At 41.2% G+C, this 24,501-nt stretch overlaps 1 protein-coding gene across 1 annotated transcript in view; it reads right to left on the bottom strand.

Annotated features, from left to right (window-relative positions):
* SMURF2 (SMAD specific E3 ubiquitin protein ligase 2) overlaps positions 1 to 24,501 on the bottom strand; it is a 60,135-nt gene that overhangs the window by 4,418 nt on the left and 31,216 nt on the right. Inside the window, exons 4-17 of the mRNA XM_053994415.1 lie at positions 19,321 to 19,454; positions 19,071 to 19,136; positions 15,335 to 15,419; positions 13,969 to 14,052; positions 12,656 to 12,858; positions 12,402 to 12,486; positions 10,153 to 10,311; positions 6,256 to 6,466; positions 4,674 to 4,777; positions 3,647 to 3,761; positions 3,046 to 3,224; positions 2,477 to 2,614; positions 2,131 to 2,251; positions 581 to 782 (exon numbers count right to left, since the gene is read on the bottom strand). Coding sequence (XP_053850390.1) covers positions 581 to 782; positions 2,131 to 2,251; positions 2,477 to 2,614; positions 3,046 to 3,224; positions 3,647 to 3,761; positions 4,674 to 4,777; positions 6,256 to 6,466; positions 10,153 to 10,311; positions 12,402 to 12,486; positions 12,656 to 12,858; positions 13,969 to 14,052; positions 15,335 to 15,419; positions 19,071 to 19,136; positions 19,321 to 19,454 — 1,886 coding nt within the window. The remainder of the gene's footprint in view (positions 1 to 580; positions 783 to 2,130; positions 2,252 to 2,476; positions 2,615 to 3,045; positions 3,225 to 3,646; positions 3,762 to 4,673; positions 4,778 to 6,255; positions 6,467 to 10,152; positions 10,312 to 12,401; positions 12,487 to 12,655; positions 12,859 to 13,968; positions 14,053 to 15,334; positions 15,420 to 19,070; positions 19,137 to 19,320; positions 19,455 to 24,501) is intronic.

The raw sequence follows: 24,501 nt of genomic DNA on the forward strand, positions 1-24,501 counted from the left end.
TCAATTCCTTATAATTTTATTAAATTCATCTGACTACTAGAAATCCCCTTAATGTGTCTGCTAAAGAAAAAAGACTGCAGCACAGCCATTGTTTAGACTTGGCGTGCACTGAGGATGCCACAAAGGACAGAACAAGCTATAAATGTCCTAACCTGGGCAAAACTGGAATCCTGGTCTGAGCAGCCATTAAAAATACAATTCAGAGGGTCAGGTTTCTTGTGGGGACTCTGCTGTTAAATAAGAGTCTGAGCTTGAGTTGTGTTACTGCATTTCAGTCTAAAAGAACCCCCAGAGCTGTGCAACTGATGAGGGCTTGTAAAAGTTAGGAATTAAAACTCTGGCTTCTGGAACCCCTCTAAGATCTGAGCTGATCAGAATCTCCTGCCAGAGAAGGAAGTGAAGAAATGAAATCAAAGAGCCATTTGCACCTGCATAAGAAGGTACCAGACAAATACACAAAAAAGAACGACTCGTGACTGCAATCAGACCATTAAAATCGCTTTTTAGAAGTCACACGGCAGCTCCCAGCCTCATTTCCAGCTGATCCCCGAGCTCCCAGGCTCCGGCCCGCGGGCGTTACCTTGCAGTGCCTTGAAGCCCTGCAGAGGCACCCGGGAGGAGCCGGTCACGAACTGCAGCAGCCGCGCCCTCCTCTCCTCGTCGAAGAGCTCCACAGCTTTCCAGAACCATTTCACGATGTTGCTGTCGGGGGTACAGTGTTTTAACCTGGTATTTGCCTTCCAGTCGTTAACATCGATTTTTCCCAGTCCACAAATGATGAGCTGTAAATTTTAAATAGATTTATTATATTAGTTCATCACTGATCACTATAAAAATGGGTTAGGAGCCAAATTATGAAAAAATGATGTGAAAAATGGACAGATTTTATACCAAAGGCAAATTATAAGTTCTCCTTCATTGCTCATCTTAAGCAATGCGGAAATATATGTTTCTTGTTTTTTTAATTTTACCTCTGTACACAAACCATTTTTCAAATGGTCTCAATTCAAATTAAAAAGAACCCAAAAAAACCATTTCAAGCTTAGATAAAAGGGCCTTGACCTGTCAGTTAAACAGAAGCACAGATTCTACCCCTGTATGACAGTGCAGGAATAATTCACATTTGACCTCAGTATTTCTTTCAGGAGCATAGCCCTGGGTGCAGTTTGCCTGGTCCAGCTCTGGACCCCTAAAAGGAATCTTGTTCCTGTGGTACCACACAAAAGACAGAGCAGCCTTTCCTGACACAGAGCTTTCAGTGCTCCTGAAGGGAGATCCACAATGGATCGGGTTAAGCTCAGCGAGGATGTGATCATGATTCTGAAGACATTTTTATGACTAAGAACACTGGACCTTTCCCTTTTTTATTCTACAGCTGCAAAATGGTTCTGGGTTAGCAGCACGGCTGGCTCACTGCTGGGAGTGAGAATATTCGGGATAAAGGAAAAGCAATCACCATGTTCCAGCCCAGGGATCAGAAGCACACGTGAATAATTTACCTGTGGCCATTTTATATGCCAAATCCCTTGACTCCACAGACTGCAATTACATTTCAGTTTAAAGCAAGCTTGGGATCTGTGGATTTGCCTTCAGAGGATGTTTGGATGCTGATCCTGACATTCTGTAGCACACTTGTTTGTGACAGCACCTTTCCTTCTGCTGGATTTACAGGGCCAATGGAGTCCAGCAAAACTGAGCTCTGCCAAACCCCAGATGCCTGACTCCATTCAGGGCAGTGCACTAAGGGCTGGGAGGGAGTGACAGCCTGTTCTCCTGGCAGCACTGAATTTCCATGAGGAAACTGCCCTATGAGAACTGTGCACCAGGATTCTGCTGGAGCAGTGACACAGCCCGAGGTCACTGCAGGTCTTCAGAAGGCTCGGAGGGGTTTGAGCTACAAGGGAGGGGCTGCAGCCACTTGTGCAGTTGCTGTGAGCTGTCACCTCCAGGAACACTCCCACAGCTCTCATGGGAGGCACACACAGCCATGGTCCCCCTGAGCTGCTCAGCCCTTGCCCTGCCCCTTATCCCAGGTCAGAGCACACCGGGACTGCCGGGACAGCCCCGCGTTCCTGCGGCTCCGAGAGCCTCGCTACACTTGACGACACAACACAACACTGGTGCACTGACCTCTAACTCCTTCTCATCAAATGTCTTCAGCAGATGTTGTGGGATTACTTCATTAAATCCCTTCTGGAGCGCCAGAAACTGAGCTTCAATTCCTCGTAAAAACCGCCAGTTCACATAAAGTCTGCAAGCAAGTGCAAATTGGGTTTGTGGAGGATGTATTCAAATACAATAAACCTGCAATTTATCCAGCCCCAAAACACGGCCCCACCGACAGGATTACACCAGAGCACTGCACAACCCTGCAGCAAAACCCAACAGCACAACAATGGCAATTACTTCAATGAGTAATGGCTGCTCCTCACCGTAGGAAATAGAAAAAGAGCCCTGGAAAAAGCTACTGATGTACCTGACATATTCCTTTTTGTTCTCCTCTGTCACGGGGATGCTTTTGCCATTGGGTTTCAGCTCGTGCTGAATGATCTCCCCGTAGGCGTTGTGTTCCACACAGAACGTGTGGTCCAGGACCCCGGTGATGTCGTTCTCACTGGTGCAAAGAAAGCAGCAAATGACTGAGGGAAAACATATTCTGCAAATATATTACAGCCATGTTCTATCTGACAGAAGCACAATTTCATTTTTCAATGGCATTTCAAAGTCCTACCTGGATGCAGAAGGTGAACATACAGTTTTACTATGTTACATTTAAAAACCTTTATCAAAGTTTCAATGTTATATTTTAATAACCTGTTACTGTTAATAATAGGTAGAATTAATAAATTAAGTCCACACACCTCCCCCCTAAAATTTGAATAGCTTGAGCATTTTTAGCCTTAAAGAAGTTGAATTGTGTGAGAGATGTTTCTTAAATCTGCCTGAGAAGGAGATCAAAATACACCTCATTTCCAGGATTTAGGACCATTATCACATAACAGAGACAGCATTCTAACATCCTGAGGTACCCTACAGAGTACATACAGTATCCAAACTAAGCTGTTATGGAGATCAGGGTCAACCAATTCCATGTCATCCAAAGTAATTGGCTTCCCAAGCAACTGCTTGTAGAAAGGCAGTGTGAAGCCCCCGTCAATGTAGTGCCCATGGAACACAGCCATCCCCATGATCCGGCCCACAAAGTGGAAATAGGACAAGTGTTCCTGGAACAGAGCAGAGACAAAGCCATTCTGCTAAGTAAGACACCCACCGCTGAGCACGAGACAAAGTTTCAACACCCAGAAAAGAAGAAAACCCCATGCCTAAAACCCTGTGTAGAGGTTTTGTTTTGTTTTCATGCATGGCACACTGAACATTTCACTTCCAGTCCAGGAGTCTTAAAAGTAACAATCAAACCGAATTTCTCCCAAAGGAAACATAAATTGACATCTGACAGAAAATTAAGAACATATTTGAGAAGTTTCTTTGATCAGTGCAAAAAAAGAAACTATCATATAATTGTACAAATTCAGTGTCCAGCAGTACCAATTGTAAGAATTTGGCTCCTAAGTGTTGAACCCTCTCCAGGTGTGTGTTTGATTTCTGGTCAGAAAACACTGATTTACAGCCCATGCACCAGCCCTACCGGGTTGACGGCGGAGTCGGGGTTGATTTGCAGGGTGTAGATATCATCTCGGGAATACTGGAAGAGCCCATAGTATGGATTCAACATTTCATGGGACAACAGGTACAGCCACTCCCTAGAAAATAAAATAATTGATTGGTACTCTACAGACAAATGCATTCCTACACTGAGAATCGTTTCAAAATAGTCTGATTTTTTAAAATCTTACTATTAAACATAAATGTGAAGGAAGTTATCTCTGAACATGCTGAGATATGCATGAAATCAGAATTATTTTTACTAGCTCAGTAACCACACAACATCTGACAGCTGATGGATTTCCAGCTTTCCAAGATTTTCCTTCAGATTACTCATTTCCAAGAGAGTTTCTGACTGTGATTCTCCTACATCCATTACACACTAAGACATTATGTATTCACTTGAATATAAAGATGTTGGAATCAAAGCTTTTGATATAAACCCTCTTTAAGGTAACGGATATATTTAGTTCAAGTTTTAATTATGTGTTCACAAATCAGTAAATAATGGTCTGAGAATTGGGCATGTCATTTTTTTGTAAGAGAAAAATAACCTCAGACTGTTGACAGACTGAAGTTGCCCACCAACTGCTGGTGGCAACATTCTGCTCCAAACAGCAGCAACAGTTTGCAATAAAGGATCTTTTTTGGTTAAAAGTTTGTCATAAAGCCAAGTAGTTAGTGGTATATATTCTCAGATCCCCAAACTTCACTAACTGAAGAAAAATATGTTAACTTCAATAGATACCAAAACCTCTTACAATATGACAGATGTTTGATATAATGTGTAATTTGCGTTTTATTTTCAATAAATTAATTCCTTTTTTTTTTTAATGCAGTTTTTCTTTTACAATACTACCTAGAGCCATATGTTCTTCTGACATTTAATCTGTTACAGAAATAAAAATAAATAAGAATAATATAAAGAAGCGAGGCTGGTTCAGGATTCAAAGCACAGTGGCAGCTGGCAGGGTTGGGTGCAGGGGAAGGACAGAGGAGCCACTGTTTACCTGGCAACACCTCCATAATCAAGGCCCTCCTCCCCACGAAATTTTATCATCAATCGTTTCCACAGGTCTTTTGGCCTCATCTTCATGACTTGCCTGTAGGATTCCTGTAAACACACAACACATCCTTTTATTAGCTGCTGTTTACAGAGTAAAAGCTGCTGCTGTGTATTGGAAGTGAAGGGAGTCTCAGACTCGAGTCCAAAGGGAGCACTCTTAAAGGGGACATTCTTTTTCCCGATCTTCATCAGTTTCTCAAATCACAGATTGTTTCTTCATTTTCTCCAAATGTGATAACACTTGTCAAATAAAATGATGAAAAGATGAGAAGAACCACCTCCCATTAAACTTCCAGGGGTGAACAGTGATCAGAACATTCTCCCTCATTCTCACATAACTTATAAGAAAATTGTGTCAGTAAACTCCTTTTGTTTTCCATAAGGGCTCCTGGTTTTTGCAGCCTGAAAAGCCAACAGTGGAGTTTGTTCTCTGGGTAAAACACATGTGCCAGCCTTCAAGAAGCACCTTAAGAATGGAATCAGCAATGCCATCCCAGTAAATCCACAGGATTATTCCTCTGTCAGTAAGTGTTCACCAAGGAAACACAGAAAGCAAGTTGAAAGGCAGAACAAATGCTAAGGAATTAGAGAAAAAAGAAAACTCTGGTTCTTATTTATGTCCAGTATCAGCCCCAAGCTCTGCCTCTACAGGACAGAGGAGGCAGGTGGGTGTGTGGGGACTCAACACACTGGAATGAACAAGAACATCATAATCCTGTAGCCTTCCCTCCCTTCCTCTTTCAGTTGCTTACAAGTGATCTGACTCTCCAAAGGGAAGACCAACACAAATCTTTCTTGGCTGGGAAAAACTGTGACAACACACTGGGGCAATCAAGTTTGTGGGTGGGGTAAAAATGCAACAGGGATGGGTGGGATGCGTGAAAGTCCTCAAAAGGACAAACTGTTCTCCAGAAAAGTCCAATTATAACTGTGTTTAGTCAAGTCAACAGAATGATTCTGCTGAATCACATCTCCAAACAGAATGCAGAGACCCCACTGGGGGCATCTCTGGCCATTCAGAAGCCCTGACAGTTTGTAAAACTGGTCTGATTCTGGAGCGAGAATTCAGATCGATGAGAAGAAATCCAAACTCTGAAGAGGAATCCTATTCAGTAGTAGTTTTACTTAAGTTACACTGCATCAAAGATCACTAATAATAGTATTGAATTTGTAACATCCCCTATAAAACAGTCATCAGCTTCTCAAATACAAGGAAGAAGCGAGACAGGATCCTCAGATACATGAAGTGCTCAGACTCCTTCCCCAGTCCCTGACAGAGGCTGCACATCTCCAGGCACAGAGAAAGTTTTCCTTGATTTAGTTCATCTCTACAGAGTAAATGCATCTAGTTCAATTCCATGACAGTCCTGGTATCCCCCTGGAATGCTTCCTCTTCACCACTGTAAAACCCAGATTTAACTGCAGCCTCCGAGGTTCCATCTAAGTGAACAACTCCTTTACACAGCTATAAACAACCCCCCTCCCCTTCCCCCCCTGCTGAGAAACGGGTCAAAATCTCGAGTTACCTCAAAAATCTCCTCCCTGGAGACCTCGATCCGACAGTGGCCAGCCTGAGGCTGCTGCTGGGACAGCTCCTGCCGCAGGATCTTGAGCTTCTGCACCAGGTCCCGCTTGTAGCGCGGCACCGTCAGGCACTCGGCCTCGTCCGGGAGCTGGCACAGGGACACCACCTGCTGCTGCTGCTGGTGCTGCTGGTCCTTGAGCTGGTTCTGCCGGCTGCAAACACACACAGCTGCCTCAGAGACCCATTCATCCATCCCCTGCTCTCTCCTTCAACGTTCAGGCATTGTACCTAAACTGCTTTCAATTTACTGTGATTATTACTGTGATTACGCCGAAAACGTCTGGGGCCAGTAAAGAATAAATTCAGAGCGATTTTATCCTGACTAAAGACATATGGATCTGTCTTTCTTGGCAACTATCAGGTGTTTTTAGGGCTTGTTATTTCTATTAGAGCTACTCTACAAAGTATGCAAAAGGTTACAGCACATACAATAAGGTATTATCCATAGAATTTTACTACTAAGCTGCTGACACCGAATTTCTCAAAGACCATTTCCATATTTCCTTTGCGTGTTTTCCCTTCCTCCATTTTAAAATTCAGGGATCTGCCAAACACTCTGCCTCTAATCTACAGTCAATACCATAGTCTGTTTTAAATGGCTTGTCTGGAAAAGAGTAAGCTTACAAAAAGATGTTTGTACTGGCAGCTTGGCAAGGACCTTGTCCCTTGTACCTGGCCTAGTCTGGACCACAGGAATGTGGGAGTTCACATGGAACTAATTGGCACAGATAAACAAGTATTTTCACTAGCAATTCTAAGAGATTTTGTAAATCTGACTTCTTACTAGGAAAAGTAAATGGATCATGTTGCAGAGATGTTCTCTCTGTGTTGTTTCTTGTACACAGTGAGTGGATATTTTTATAGCTTTTTAGTATGGCATTCCCAAGCAACACAGGATAAAAACTGTATTTTTAAAGCCTAAGAATATCATCTCTCTGTGGAGCACATGAGAATACCCTACATTTACTGCATAAATAAGAAATGTTACATTTTAGAATGTTTTCCAGTGGAATGCTAGTTCATTTTTTTTTTAAATATCAAAGATCAAAAAATAATAGATGGAACTAAACACTGTTTTAATGTATTCTGTAATTTCAGCCTATTGTCTGTTTTGAGACAAGGCCTAGTAGAAAACTCTCCTGGCCAACCAAAATTCACCTCCAGACTTTTCCACAGGGACACTCAGAAAAATACAAATAATTGTAATAATTTAGACTCACACTGGCTCTGGTTCTATGGCTCTATGTCATTTGTGCCATGTGCATGGTAATTTTCATTTTAAATATGAATCTCATTTAAACTGTATTTACTTGATACAATATTAAAGCTAAATCCTTATTCTATCTTCTGGAATTTCTAATTCCATAAGGAGGAGGACTAAGTGAAAATATTCCTTGTACAGGACTACCAGAGAAGGCCATATTTATATACTAAAGTGAGCACCCCTCCATACCACGTTTAAGGGTAAAAAGTCACAGCTCCCCAAAGCACAAAGCTTAAATTAAAGCTTACATTTCTTAAAGGAAATGTAATCTCTGAAATGAGCATGATTTTAGCATCAAATGAAACAATTACTTTTCTCCACACAGTGCTTCCCAAAATAAGGAAGTACTAGGAGGAGAAAAATAAAATGCCATCTTCCAGATTAGACTAAAAATGATCAGTGCAGTATTAGCTAAACAACCTGCGGTTCTTAAGGTCATTAAATCCCATTGCTCAGTTTGTTTTCACAGCTGAGTGACTATGCTTGATTCCATACAGTGCTTTAAGGATACAACTAAATACTTTTCAGGTGCCATAACTTATCAAAATTATCACAAACTCTTGGTCAATGCCTTGGAACAGAACTGGGTAACAAGGCTGATTATTTTCATAACTTACAATGTCATAACTGGAAGAACAAATGGCTTTACTCAGCTCAATAGAAAAGTCAGTATCACTGAGAGTGAACTTTTTCTCATGCCTTTGTACCTGAAACTCTATCACACCCATCCCACATGAAGTCTAAACTTATTTCTTAGATAATTTACAAAATGACAGGCCTAAGGCAAGCTACTTCTTTTGTTTGTTTTTTAAAGAACAAATAAGGAGGTGGGCTCAAGGCAGGGGAAACTTTCACACATCCTGTTTGGTGTAATAAAAGAATAAACACCAAAAATGATTTAGCAGGCAGCAGACTTTGCTGATGACACTGTTGGGTGAGTTTCTGAAATCCTTTCCTAATGAAAGACAGATGGACAAATGAAGAACTTCAGCACACTGTAGGAGAACTCTAAGTTCAAATAAATGCTAAATGGTTCTGTGATTCTGGAAATTAAAAGTCAAATTGGATTTTCCAGCTAACAAAGGTGGCTCTGTTATCTGTCCTCTACAATCCATGTAGAACTGGCTACTGTGCCCCTTCTGCCATCTCAAAATAAACCCACCTGAGGAGGCCAGTTTGTCAAATACAGCCCAGTTCACTGAGTTTTCTACGGCTTCAGAACTGCACTGCTGTAGCTAAGAGGGTCTGAAGTTTTTCTTGAAGTAAAATACCTAAATATGATTTGGTTTTAGGAACTTTTCCATGTTTCAAACATGAACATGCTCCTTCACTGCTGATTATTTTCAAGATCATTTTATTTTCAAGTCACCAATTTCAATTCAGCTAAAATGAGTAGCTAAAAAAAAAAAAAAGGCACCTGAAGTGTCTGGATGATGGCAGCTTACTAAAGTCCTGTAACATGAACATATAAAACCAAGGATTTCTCTAATTTCTCTAAATAAAATACACGTTTTCTATATTCAGGCTTCTCTCCTGCTTGGGGTGTGAGATTCAAGTGCATATTGGGTAGAGGCTAGACAGCTTTTGTGTAATGTAAAAGACAAGCTGTCTCCTGGATATGACTTTCCATTCCTCAGCTTTGTCTTTTCGGTGCTTATTCCCATTATTCTTTCCTTCAGCTTTTCTTCCCAATGATTCACTTCCTTTCAGGACTATTCCTCCTACTGACTCCTCACCCAGGGCGGCCTGGCTTTCCAGCTAACCAACTCTTCATTGTTTCTTCCACTTAACACCTACTCAATACTTCACAGGTGTTTCCCAAGAGTATTAAAAGGTATTAGCAGGAGAAACAATAGAATAAACTCCCAAGTACCAGGACAAGCCGTCTGAGAGAAAAAAAAATGAGAGAAAAAATAAATATTTGTTTGCTTTTTGGTTTCCATTTTTAGTAGAAAATACCCAGTGTGTAATAAGTGCCTAGCGAATAAAAGACAAGCCAGAATTCTTTTAAGTTCCCCCTTCTCTTTTTAAAACTGTGAGATGAAATTATGATATCAAAACACAAAGGCATAAAAATGCAGTTCCTATTTTATCTTATTTGTAAAAAAACTGAGTTAAATTATTGAGGCCTTATTTTGAGAACATATCAACTAGTGCTACTCTAAAACTGAAGGCAGTAGCTGAGTTATTTCTCCTTTACTCCAGGAGAACAGCTGGCCACTTGTTCACCCCTTCCTCACTCATCAGTATTTCACACCACTGGCTTACATGCAACTTCTTATTTTAAAACAAGTTCTTCGTAACTGAAAATAGAATGAAGTATAAAGAAAACAAAGTGTCTCTCTTGCTGTTAGGGAAAAAAAAACTCTATGGGCCAATCTTTCCCCCCAGACAGCACTTGCTTCCCTGCCCCCTGTGCATCACAACAGCCACATTCCTGCCTAAATGCTCCTGCAGATTTTTTTCAAACTCCTCTTTGCCGTGAAGCAGAGAAAGTTGGTGGTGTGTCAAAGAACTACTCCTCAAAGGCTCCCGGAGCGGCAGAGCCGATCCGAACCCCGGCTCCAGACTCACTTCAGGACCAAGTGCAGGTTTGCAGAGAGCCGCGGGTCCGTGAACTGCGTCGTTCTGTTGTTATGGTCAACAAAATAAACCCTGCCTGTTGCTGTATTTCGGATCTCCCATCCAGGAGGCAGTGGACCAAGCTCTTCACAATTGATGTTGCTAAGATCCCTGTGAAAACAAATATAAAATGAAAAATACCTCAGCAATTGGCCTCCGAGCCAAACAAGCGTAAATGTAACAGAACAATTCCATGAAGTCTGAGAAAATGTATTGTTTCAGAAACTTGATCTGTTCAGCTGGAATCTCTGCTCCCAAGGTACAAGCCCACCACAGCAAAAACACACACCCCAGAACACATGCCGTGGGGAAAAAAGTTCTTATCAAATAGTCCTCATTTTGCAAACTAACTTCAGCTGTAAAATTAATAAAGGCTTCAAACAAAAATAAAGACCATTGCCATATTTGTCAAAATGGAATTGCAGTTCTGCACCAATTCTGACAGAAAACATTTTTAAAACAACATTAGTCACGTAAGGAGCTGTGAATCACACTTTAGAAACTCATAGAAAACAAAACTGCACTTCTGAAGAGTTACACTTTCCATGAAGAATTACACATGGGATGTGTATGGCACTGGCTGTTTTGCCCCAGAAGCCCATGAGCTTGTGGGAAGCAAACAGCTCTCTAACAAACTATTCCAAATCAAGGAGTACATGAACAATGACTCAGCTCTGCCCTGAGCAATGCAGAGGTGGCTCAAGAGGTCTCAAGAAAAATTCTGCTGAAATTAGGAAGATGTAAATTCATTCCAGAGCCTCATTGAAAACAAATGCTGGTCTCCAAAAATATACACTGATTATTCATGGATGCAATTCACACCTCAGACCCCTCATACTGTCTCATGCAGTTCTTCCCAAAGGCGTTCAGCTCTCCCAGAATCATGGGAGCTGAGGGGGGAACGAGCCAAGGGTCAGAATGCCTTAAAAGGTGCAGTCTGCAGGGCTTCCAAAGACGTGAGGAGCCACTAATGGAAACATGAAGCTCTGGGATTGAACTCTGCTGCTATTCCCCATGAACACACTGCTGCTGTACTGCAGGGATTACTTTTGCTGGCTACATGACTGTGGCTATTAGCCTCAAAAATACAATATTCCTTAGAAATGACATCAATTCTGTCCTCATGCAAACAATTCTTGTTCTCAGAGACACCCCTGCTGTTTGTGCTGCCACACCTCAGGGCAGTGCTGACTTAGATTGCACACAGAACTATCACACCCCAAACTTAAGGATTAGATCTTCATATTATTTTTTAGAGCCTGGTTTTGCATAATACACAAGTCACTGACTTCCTGCACAAGTGCAGCCTCAGCTCTGCAGGCAGTGCATCAGAGCTGTATCAAAGCAAGGTACCATCTTCTAACACAGAAACAGTAACAGAAGAATAACTCAAAGAACAATGAAGTGTGGTCTTGAGGCATTTTACCCTTCCTGGGACACCCATTCCCATGAGAAGCAGCACAGGAACACCAACAGCAACTGACAGAGTTCCTCTGGTTCTCACAAATGTCAGCACAGGCTGCCAATTTCAAACCACACAAATCTCACACCACCATTCCTGGACTTTAGGAGGAAAGTGTTTACAACAGGATTTATTATAATTTACAACAGGATTTCTTGGTTATTTAAAGGATAATCAGAAGCTACCAATAATGTCCACTATCATCCTTTCCTTTCAAACACATCAGCAATAATCACATGTACTTTCATGAACAGTATGTACATGTATACTGTGTAAATACGTCCATGGAATTTAAAAGACTTAGGATTTGCTTTTTTCCAAGTGTTGAGGTAATTGCAACAGGAAAAGCAGGTAGACTTTTCAATCCAACCCAGTTTTCACCGAAGTATCTTGATGGAACTTCTTTTAGAAATGTTCAGATTCTACTGTTTTTTTCATTATGTTGCAGAGTACTAAAATCTGGACTTGTCTCTAATTCATATGCAAAATCTAGAGTCAGTAAACTGTACCTGTTTCCAAAACACTACTGTAATTTATTTCCTAGTTTTCCATTTTTTCATTACAATACCAACTCAAAGAACTGGGGAAGACAGACTAATACATTTTGATGAATGATGTGTTAAAATAATGTATAAGGAGGGGCCAAGAATCAGAAATGTAAGCCAGAGAAAACTTGGAGGAGAGCACTGCTTAAATGATTTTGATTTGAAATATTAAGAGTACTTCCATAATTTCTTACCTAGGTACTCTTGGATCGTGCCACGTGCTGACACCAGTTTGAGTATGTAGAAAATAGACCTGACCTTGCTGAGTTGTCCTTTGCTCTGTGAAATCAAGACAAATTAATTAATGTAAGAACAAAAAATGCAGCATGAAGACTCACAAAGACTGATTCCCTTCAACTAAGGAATGAAAGTTATCTTCCACATGAGAAGACAACCCATTTTCCAGCTTCTTGAGAGCCCCACAAGTAACGCCCTTTGATTCCCATACCATATCCTTCAGGCAGGTCGGGAGGAGTGTGCAGGTGTGTCCTGCTCATGTAGTTCCTGTGCCTCTGGGAGCGCACCCTCCTCTCGGCCAGCCGCGGATCCGCCGCCTGCCCGCAGGACGCGCCGTTGGTGCCGCTGATGGGAGTGTTCTCGTCCACGAAGCAGCTCAGGGGCCTGCCCGGGCTCGAGTACTCGGATGCTGGCCTGGGGACAGCGGGGAAACCTCAGTGCTGATGGCCAGCACAGCTGGGGGCAGCTGCAGCCCGGGCTCTGGGGACACCTCAGACCTGCCCAGCAGGACACCTTGACTGGAGCAGGAAGCTCCTGTTCTGTGCTCACCACAGGAATCAGGAACCTCCTCACCTCCAAACTTTCTCACCTTGCCTTCGTGTGGCTGAGGAAGTGATCAGGCCTTGGTATTCTTTCTAACTTTTAAGGAATGTTATTAGGCCAGGATGGTGAAAAAGGGCTAAGCAAGAATAAAAGCAGTTGCTCATGAGAGCAACATTGACCGGTGTGATTTTGTATCACAATGCCACTTTCAAAAGGATTTTAAATGGGTTAAAGGGGGATTGACAAGGTCACAAGAAATCCCCAACACAAGTTATACATTTTGCATTTGCTTTTCTACTGTGTCTAGAGCTTAAAATGGGTATTTCAACATACCAGGAAAAACAGAGCTAGGAAACAAAAAGCTGTTCAGTCCTTTCAATCCAAAACTGCAAACACGTATCAACGCTGATAGTGTTAACAGTCCAGATTATTGAAAATCAAATATATCCATGCAGAGACCAGAATGATATTGAGAATGGAAGAGAACATCTGCAGAGGAGTCTGATAAAAATGCAATGACACTGCCTGCAACACAGGCAACAGCAGAAGTGGCTCGAGGAACAGTTTCACAACACACATCTACAATGATCAGAAAAAGTGATCACGATTTCCAAACACACTCTGCAGCAATCAGCTGTAACTGTTCTGGTTACAAGGTCACAGAGCAGTGTCTGACAGCTACTCATGGTCTCACTTCTGCACCCCTTAAGATGTCTGTAAAATGTAATGTCTGTATTTATAGCGCTCTACCATAGCATCTCTACAAGAAAGCAAAGATGTTACGACTAGGGCAGGGAAAAAAGGAGTCAGAATGATTTTCTGAGTTAAATATTAGGCAGACTAAAGGAGAAGGTTGCTAAAGAAGGAGAGCATTCAGCTTGTGCAGAGTGGCTGAGCAATCCAATCCCCCTTTGAGAGCCATTTGGAACTGCTCAATAATCAAACTCCATCCTCCCCACAGCGTCCCAAGGAATTCCTCACCGTGTGGGTCGCTCCCACTGAGTTGTCCGTGTAATGTGGTTTAAGTACTGGATCCTTCCAGAAGCAGTCCTGCGCTCCTCCCACCTGCAGTTCAGACAGGCACAGATAAGGCACCAAGTGGTATTTCCAGGAAACCAGGGCACAAAACGTTTCCAACAGAAATGCCCAGCTCAGGAAGAGTTACACTGCTATGAATCACGTTAGCTGAACGAGGTGACAGGAAACAACTGAAAGTTCAACTCAGAAATGGTTTAACATATTCTTCCCTTGGAACCAGGCACACCATTAACAATATCACACCTTCATATTCAATAACGGCTTGAATTCTAATTAAATCCTAATAGCCACATAAAGGAACTTCTTGGAAACATGTTTAATAATGCATTTAACTTCTTTTGACCACTGACTCTAACAAATGCTTTCACAGCATCTTCATGCACTACTTGCTTTCATTAAAAAGTCAGCTTCAAATAATGTGACTTTTGAATTAATATAAAATTTGCACTCTGAAATATACGAGGCAAAAAAACCCAGCAAATTTTGCAGTTACACAATTAAGTGAGCAATATTTATGCAAGGAACATTCTGAAGTGAAAATTTAGAAGCATTTTCAAAAATGTTTTTGACTTATCTGGACTCCAAATTAACAAAAGAATGCTGTTACAGATTAGGATGATGATTTGCATTTCAAAATTCATCCTCTGAAAACTAATTTTCTCCTGTCTTTATCTGCCAAGAATCACATTCAGAAAGTCTGTGTTTGCTCTGAAGAAGTTGCTGACAGCACCAGAACCTAAACCAGAGTATTTTCCTGTGTTTGCAAAACTGTTCTAGGTGATAATGATGTCATTAACTCTCACAGGGACAAACAAGAATCCTAAACCCTATCTTTGGAAGGTAAATACAGCAAAAACTTGGGCTGCATTACCTTTTCCAGTCACGTTTTCTTCCCTAAGAGGTGCATGAAGAAGAAGTGATCCATGTTTATCACGGTGGATCTACACCTCTGCATGGTGCTGCAGAAGGGCAGCCAGGCTGTGTGGTCACTTCCTTGCTATAAAACTGCTGCATGCATAAGGCACTTTGCTGGCTGTGATTTAATCTGAAGTATGTGTTTGCTTGGACAAGTTATTTTTCCAAGCATTTCTTTACATATGTCACCTCCCCTTTTCCAAGTGCAGATAAGACAACAGCCAAACTATCAGCTCTGCATACCCCAGCTGGCTCAACTCCTGTTCTGAATGCAGAACTGCAGAGCTCTGAGTGCAAGATTTAAAATCATTTATTTGCACACTGAGTTCTCACTATTACAGAGGTCTGTTGTATGAGCTGTATTTGTGTTTACATCACAGTGATGTCAGCTTACCCATCTGGTAAATCGTTATCGAATAACCGACTGCAATCCACAACTTGTCCTCCTGTGCCTATTCGGTCTCTGGACTGAAGACTGACTATTAGGATAATAAAAGAATTATTAAAGATGTGGCATCTGAATGCAAATTGTGGTTACATTTGAAAGAAAATTGATACAACTTGGAGGACTAAGCTGAGACATGTTCTGGATATTTTTCCTTCTCACAAATCAAAGATGTTTGCAAAGGAACTCTGTTTTCATACATGGAATTCTCCACATCTTCAAAAAAGTTAGCTTAAGGAATATGAGTGCATGTTAAGGCAGAAAAGGAAGTGAACTGTGAAACTGCAATTAATTTTGTGTCACAGATGGACTGTGACACTCAAATGGTGGCAATGGGATGCCACCTCACACTCAGCTGGGACAGGGCCAAGAGCAGAACTCTGAACAGGATGAGCTAAAATAAGGAATTCCTCCCTGGTTTTGACTCCTCACGTATTTTGTGCGCCCGTGGGTTTCAACACACACGCACACAAACACAAAACCAGGCAAAATGTAACTGCTAGAAGCACTTCAGATTTGGTTTCTTGGCTACTTTCTAACACCAGTAGTAAGAACTCAAATGCAACCCACACAAAGCACCCTGAAATGCCTTTGCTTGTCCTCACCAAAACTGCTTCACTTTTAAATTAATTTTTTTTACATGATTTGCTGTAATGGGTATTTATGCCTGAAGCTTTTGTACTGTAATTATGAAAACAACGATTTTTTTAGGCTGCTTTTGTTCCCAATATCACAGTTTGGAAGTGTCCAATCTGATAATTTATGACACTTGTGTTCCTCTGGGGTTGGGGTGGGTTTTTGATGCTTTGTTATGCCTTTAACAATAGAACAATTGCTTAAAAAGTTAAATACGTGCTGTGGCCCACATTTCTTGAGGTGGCATTAATGCACCTCTGGACAACTGTCTTCAAGTCCTATTTATATGCAGTGAAATGATCTTACAGACCTTAACCTGGATGCAACCAAACTTTTGTAAAGATCAGAACATTTAAAAAGCTGGAGCAGAACTGGCAGATTTTGCCCAAGTCCCCAAATTTTCAACAATAGGTATGGAAGCTTAGAACTCAACAGACCAACCCAGAGAGCCCTGGAATACCTGCTGCATTCCTAATCTATATTAACCCCTAATCGTCCATGGACTCTAATACAAAATAACTTTAGAGGGAAAGACATCTTTAAATTCAACCAAGCCAGGATCTCACATGATGTATTTATTCTGCCACGACCCCACACACAACAAGTTCACACCACTGCAGGTAGGCAAGGTTTGGCAAGCAAAACGCACAGACAGAAATTAACATAAACAAAGGCAATTACCTCCCCTTTGCCTGCGTGAGGAGCAAAATTTGTGCACGCCTTCATTTTGCAATAAGTAAGGGCTTATTTTTTTCTGCATTGCCACATCAGAAATTAAGTGGTGGCACAGAAGAGCTGCAAGATTAAGACACAATTCAGGTGCCCTGGATCCATTGCTGAAAATGTCCCCTTTTCTTCCTCTCTTTGAAGACAACCCAGGGATTTAGGATAAAAATTCCTTGGTCCCTGTATCAAGGCATACCCACTGTGCACTTGATTTGCAAGATTATAATCTACTGAAGGCATCAACTACATTTTCATATTGGCTTGCAATCTTGCATGGTCTCTTAATTTAAGAGAGTTTATAACTGGAAGAACTGAAAGTATATTTAGAACTCTTTTTTACTTATAATTTAGAACTATTTTTTACTTATTTTTAATCCATATTCTATGATCCAGATTCTATTTTTAATTTCTCTACCATCTAAATACTGTAGTGGAATTATCTAGTTTTACTCAGGCTCATTCATCCACACAATAAAGTTGCATTAGCGAAGAAAGATTAAAATATAAGAAGATTAATAATGACAACTTAAATAAAAAAAGACATGAGTCTCTGGAACCTTACCAAGGATGCATTAAATTAAAACAGAACCATGACTGAGTAAACTTGACCTTTCTGATGGTATCAACAGAAAACAGAACACTCAGATTTGCTCTGGGTCTCTGCTGTAACCTGACAAGGTGGTTTTCTGTAGGTTCAGAGCACGATCCAACAGCTCCTGGTGTTGAGGGGCAGCCCCAGCAGCATCCCAAGAGAGCCAGAACTGCTCTGGCTAAACCACTTCTCATAGGCACATCAGCTAAAGCCAGCCTGGCAGTCCAGTCTGTGCCCACACTGCTAACTAGTTCTGACTACTTCTCTCTGAAGTCTCTTTGTCACTGCACACTGCAATGCATTTGCCACAGGCCTCCCAGACCTTTCTACTTTGGGGAGGGGCTTTTGGGTTGTTTTTTTCCCCTATAATGAATGGCAGCACTCCCCAGCGATGCTGACCAGGATGTGAGTTCATACTCTGGAGGGCAGCATGAGAGCACAGTCCCTGCTCCGTGGTGTGGAATCCCAGCACACCCTGAAGCTGCTCTCCTGTGCACCCAGCTCAGCCTCCTCTCCAAGGGCACCCACAAACAAAGCTGCACACACAGGGATGCTCAGGGGACCAGGACACTGGAGCAAAGCCAGCAAGCAAACCAAACCCACAACAAAACACACCCCAGAGAAGTGACTGATTCATCCTTCACTCTTCAGTGCAAGCTCATGTGGAAAATTCAATCGAGAACAGCCTGAAGGGTCAGCAGTGCTCTTACCCATTTTTACCATCATTTCACTCTCCTGTGCCACCATATTCTGATCTTAATGCAAGCACTTGCAGATCAGACAGAAACAGACAGTTAAAGCAACACCAAGAGGAAAGTCACAGGTGTTATTCAACAGAGGGAGGCAAACAAACACACGTATTTGCTGACTAATATTTCAGAGGTGTTCCCTGGCTGACAGAAGTGCTGTTTGGATATATTTTCAACTAGGAATTACACATAAAACTGAGCATAAAAATTCACTTTTCTTTCCCTCATGACCAAATATTCTCATTAACATCTTGCTGTATAAATAAAGAACTTCCTTATCCTGACCAACTTTCAACTTACATGACCTATTAGAAATGCTGAGAACTGAGAATGGACCAAACAAAAAATTGAGAATGCATCAAAAAGAGAGTATTTATGAAGTTTTTTTGTGGATACTTGCTTTTCAATTTGCCAGCTTCTTTTTAATTCTGAAGTTATTTAAAGTTCACGAGTTCACAGAATGACAAAGCACAGTTACTGAGGTTGTTGACAGACTTGTTAATAAGCCATGAAAACACAAAATTAATTGACAGTAATTTTACTTGCTTATAAACAAGATGCTCTTTAGGTTTTCCCCAAAACCTAAAGGAAACACAGCCTTGCTGGAGCTCTCAATGGCCAAGAATTTTGTAGTCAGTTTTTCACAGATTTCACACTCAAACTGCCACCATTCTTTGCAGTGAAATAAAAAACTTTCTAATTTTTTTTTTTTAATTATCTATGGTCTTATTTGCCCCAACATTTATTATAATATTTTGATTTGGTTTTTTTTTTATGTGGTTTGAACATTTTGGTTTGCTTTTTGGTTGTTTGGGGTTTTTTTAAATTCTCTGACTAAGTAATTCTAGCCTGAGGTCCAAATGGCTCTGGCAGTAGACAGGAGAATTCAATATAGAAAACTGACATCTAGAAGAGTTATTTCTATAGCTGTTATAGAAACTAAAGATAAAAAGAGAACGAAAAGATAAAAACCTTTACTCACCTACTATCTGTCCTCTAACAGTATCATTGTCATTTGGCCCAAGCTTGCAGAGATCCAACCTCTGATCTACAAAATGAGGGCACAAAGTGTAAATCATACAACGAAACAACACACCATCACAAACTACCAAACCACCTGGATATACAAGCTTTATAAAACCCAGCAAAAACCCAATTAAGTGTCATTCTTCAAAAGCCTGTACATGTAAGCTTGGGCTGAAAGGGAAGAAACCTGTCCTTAGCTTACTTACAACCAGTGTCTTTAAGGCGGTTGATTGCATTTGAGAGAAGTCTCACACAACCCAGAAAACCAGCTCCCTGCTTTTTATGAATTTTCTTGTGATTCCACACGCTGATCGTTATTGAATCCGACTTCCCAATATACCTGAAAAACGTGGGACAAACAGTACTGTCAGTGGCACTTACTGAACACTTTGATGATGCAGCAGGAACCACCTTGGGGGAGAGAAAGATCATCAACCACTACATTAAAAATTTAACACACACTGTAATGGCAAAAGGGAGCAAGTCATCTGCAGGTAAGATGTACATTGTACTTCAATGGAAGCATGTCTCACTTGGAGCTCACTTGAATACAAATTGCTCTGAAAGCTGATTCTGGAAGGGGGCATTCACGTGAGCCAACTGAAATCTGTTCAAACAGCAACACGAGCAGGCTGTGGGCTGGCCCTCCACCACAGCTCCCTGAGCAGCCACAATCATGCTCAGCCCCATGCCCCAGCCCAGCCTGTCCCAAGGGGGGCAATGCTCATGGCATCCCAGCAGTGTCTGGGGGCAGTGGGAGCAGGGACAGCGGCCCCAGTGCGGGGCAGAAGCCAGGAGCTCTTCGGGGCTGCTCCTGCAAGCCCCAGGAATGCAGGGACCCCCAGCACCCAGCAATGTCAGGCCAAGCCATCACACAGCTGCAGCTACCCGAGCCCAGGGAGGCTGACTGACCCTCAGTAACGCATGTCTGGGACACACATTACACCTTACAGCCACACAAAGAGGCACACGGGGCTTAGCTGGGATGTGCCATGTTCCCCTCCTGCCCGGGACTCTCTCCTCGCAGCATTCCCATGGACGTGCTAGGCAAAACCTGGATCTGTGTGCACTGCCTTGGGGAAACCTGGACACTGCAGGCTGGTTTACTTCTGCTTTTTTTGTTTGAAGCTTTGTTCTTTGTTCTTCAGAGGCAATTACTTTGTGAGCTTGTTTTTGTTTTCAAAACTTTCAGAGGACAGTTTCAAAACACTCAAGATAAATCAGTGATTGCCAATACTGAATTATTATGGCTGTTTCAAGTCGAGGGAAATGAATTTGTAACTATGGCTTAGATCCCAAGAATTGCTTGTAGTTTTCTCTTCCCAGACCACAAATTCTGGCCTTAGTTTAGTTCCAAGTGCTTCTTTTTCGTTTGTTTTTGAATGAAAACTGATCAACCAATGTCTAAATACATCTCCCCATTGACTGTGACTTTATTGGCTTTTAAACATCTTAATATTTTCATAAAGATAGAAATGATACTGTCAAGGTTGGCAAACCAAATAATTGAAGTAACTGGCATGGCTTAAAATTACAGCTGTGATCAGGTTAACATTTCTCCCATTTTTCCTTTTCCAAAAAGCAGAACTTGTACAACTTCTTTTTCCCACCTGCAGACAGCAACTGACCCAAGAAGTAGAAGACCGAAAAACCTCATGGTTAAAAGTAGCCACTGCACATTTACACAAAACCAAAACCAAACCCAAATAAAACACAAACTTCACATTAAAAAACGCCAAAGTTTTTTGAATAGTAAACTGATTATATAACATAGGTCAGATTTTTGGCCTTACAACCTTGACAATGCCAATTTTGCATAAAGAAACGAGATGAAGAAGGGTAATCACATGCACAGTTGCAGTTTACAATGCTTTATGTACTTAAAATAAATTCTTATGAGAATAATTTAGGTGCACTTAAAAATAAAGACTTATCATGACCTGTCTTGAATTTTCCAGTTTTCCTTGTTGCTTTAAAAAAGTCAAAGGTACATGGTTAAACACAATTTCATAACAGAACAGCCTGAATAATATGTAGAACAGCTGAATACACAACATAGTTTTCAAGAATTCCTGTAATGTTTCAGGGTGAGGTTCTCAGGGTTGGGATGAACAGTCACCATCCACACCAAGCAGGTGGGAACTCCACATTCTACTATAATCTACTCTTGATTTTTGCACCCAAAACCTGGGCTGGTTCACACTTTAAAAGGAAAAAAGCAAGACAAGCTGCATTTTTCCAAATAAAAATGTTTTGTTTTGTTTTGTTTTTTTTTTTTAATAAAGGAAGAAAAGAAATAGTTAAGTAACATCTAGTTGGCTTCACAGCAAAATGTTTCATCTACATCTCTGCATCATTTGAGGCATAAAAACCCATGGTTGTATTTAGAGAGTGACAGTAGGACGAGTTGACATTTCCAATTCATTTGGTGGATAAGTTACATTTGTTTTACATCATCTGGCAATAAAGTTCCAACATAAAAGCCTGAGCTAGGAATTTTATTTTTTATTAAAAAAGAATGTTCCAAAAAATAAAGTGCAACAAACCAAACCAGAAACAAAAAAACACAACCCCCCCATTTTGTGGGATGACTCTCTCTTCCTCCTTGTAATTAAAGTTATTGGAGCTTATATTTCTTTTTTTTCCTCTATCCTAACAGCAGTATTTATTCCACAGCTTCAGTACTTCAACAGAGATAACAGGATTAGTATTAATGAAGTGGAAACACAGAAATTCAATTGCATAGATATTTTGTTCACTTCCATATTTTCTGAACCTTTAAAATAAAGACTCTGGTTAAGAACTGCATGCTCAGAAATTTTAATTTCCCTAGTCTTAGCACTTCCACTTCTAAGAAAAAAAAAAATCAAATTCATGCCCTACTAGAAACTTCTAAATTATTTAAATAAAAATTAAAAACACGAGGACAATTGTTATTTTGTCTACCACTGAGGAAGGTTTGGTATCAAGTGACTTTTCATCCCCATGGCATTACATACACTTTCCCTGAAGAGTTCACCTCGCTGAAGAAATGTGGAATGAAGAAAGTGGAAAAATATATTCCTGAAAAAACACACCTCTTCCTCTTGTTGATCACAAGCCAGACATACTCCCTCCAGAAAGAGAGAAAAATGCAGCATCATGAGGTATGAACTCAGGTTTGGAAGCCAGGAATTCCCTATTTCTAATCCATGCTGTCACACAGACTGTTTTTACGAGCTGGACGAATTACTTGGTTTGTTTCTCCATTTTCCCATTTCTGACTTTTTTTCTAATATAATCTCAGTGTTCTGCTTTGAGCTACCAGCTGCCTTCAGACTGGGGAGTAGAGGGTGTGAAGAGACAGAATGAAAAATAGCACCCCAATTTTTTGTCTCCCTTCTTCATTCACTTCCTTCCTGGCATTTCCCATCTCTGCAGCAACTGAAGGGTGTTTGAGCTCTGGGATGGTCCCCCAGGACGTGCCAGGGGCTGTGGCTGAGGCAGGAATGGAGCAGGAATGGAGCAGGGACACGTGGTACTCACTGCAAAGGGCATCAGCTTCATCCAACGGGCCTCAAGCACCACGTGGAGAAGGAAAAGGAGTTGCACAGAGCTGTTTGATGGCTCTTCAGGAGCTAATCTAGGATGGGATTGTCTAAAGCAGCACTAGGCAGAGCTGCTGCCTTCTCTCCCTGAGAAAAATCCAGGCTCCTTAGCATTAACTAGAAAAACTAGAGTCAGAGGATTGGGGGAGGAAAGTGATTCTGCCAGGGCAGTGCAGCAGCCTGAGCATGTGAAGGCACCAGAGAGCAGCAGAACCTGCAGTGATGAGATTTTGGGAAGAGAGGGAGTTATCTGTGGGAGTTGGGTGAAGTTCCATTGGAGAGAGATCACAAAGGAGAAGAGTCCATGCAGGAGCCTGGGGATCAGGACCTGAGGGGTAGAGACTAAAGCAGGGACCAGGAGCAGGTTTTGGTGGAGATCATGGTACAAACACCTTTCAGAGAGAAAGAAGGGATGGGACCTGCTGTGCCTTAGGGGCAGGGGCTGCTGGGGAGGCTGGGGCAGACTGGGCAGGGCAGTCTAAGAGAGGTCTGGCTACCACAGGAGGGAAGAAAGGAGAAGGAAGAGAAAAAGGGGATTTAAGTTCCTGAACTGCTGGTTTAGGTAGTTTAGTTCTGAATGCAAGAAGTCTGTAAATGTGTCAAGTCTGGTTATTCAAAAGCTCTGAGGAAAGGCCTGAACAATAGGGAAAACACAATCAAGACAGAAAATAAGGAAGGGGAATACATCCAGGGCAAGCATGGTATTTTACTGACATTAAACTACATCCAGACAGCAACTATTTGGCAATTTCTTTCTGGAAAGTCTCCCAGATTTCCCCTCTCCACACACACCCATCTAGGCTGAAGAATCCAAGCAGCTAATTTAACCACTTCCTTTTCACACTAAGATCTGAATTAAGAACCACATAAGGCAGAAGCCAGCTCCTTTTTACTCTTTAGAACACTGTAAAAGTCCTTCTAAAAATTCTTATACAACAGAATATCTACTTATGCTGAATTGGGTTAGCAAGCCACAAAATTCTCTGAGAATTAGCAACTTAATTCAGATATTACTGCATGAATGTATTGCAACAGCTCCATCTGACTGTGCCATTTGCATCTACCACCATATGGTACATGAAAAAATCATCTTAATATCTAGTGTAGATGAAAAGCTGAGACCTAACACTGAGTATATTATACACTAAAAAAATTACCTTACAGTAATAGCCAGGCAGTGAGTTGTTGTACCAAAGAGATTTAATATTTTACTGCTGTTTTAAATAGGAAGTGAAGACAATGTGACTGATGTTTATAAATGGAAATACATTTCCCTAGAGTGCAGAATAACAGATAACACTACAAAAGGGGTTAAATTATTATGAAGAAAATTTAGAGAGGGAAAGGATTATTTTCTAATAACAAGGCCTGACACAACACTAAATTTTACTTTGGATTAGAAATACTGGATATACTTCTGCCATGAGGGAATTCAACAGGCAGAATCAAACAAAGTAGTTTTCCCCAGAGGACAAGGTTTTATATTGAAAATAATACACTAATTCAACCAAATCTAATTTTTTTAAGGGAACTTCTCTGAACAAGAAGAAAACAAACCACCACCCACAAAAAATACTTCACACAGGTCTAAATTCCTTTGGACAATCCAGCAAGAGATGCTTCAAATCTACTCAAGCAAAACATTCTGCCAGAACCCCCCTTTTTCTCTCTGCTTTTTATAATATGTTGTGGATTACAATCACAGTCTTGGAAAGACAATACAGTATCCAGATACAACCATGGCTTGTTCTAAACCTAAAAATACCTTCTCATCATCCTTCCTTAAATGTTACAACCAGA

This window comes from Vidua macroura, chromosome 19, assembly GCF_024509145.1.
Source record: "Vidua macroura isolate BioBank_ID:100142 chromosome 19, ASM2450914v1, whole genome shotgun sequence".
NCBI lineage: Eukaryota > Metazoa > Chordata > Aves > Passeriformes > Viduidae > Vidua > Vidua macroura.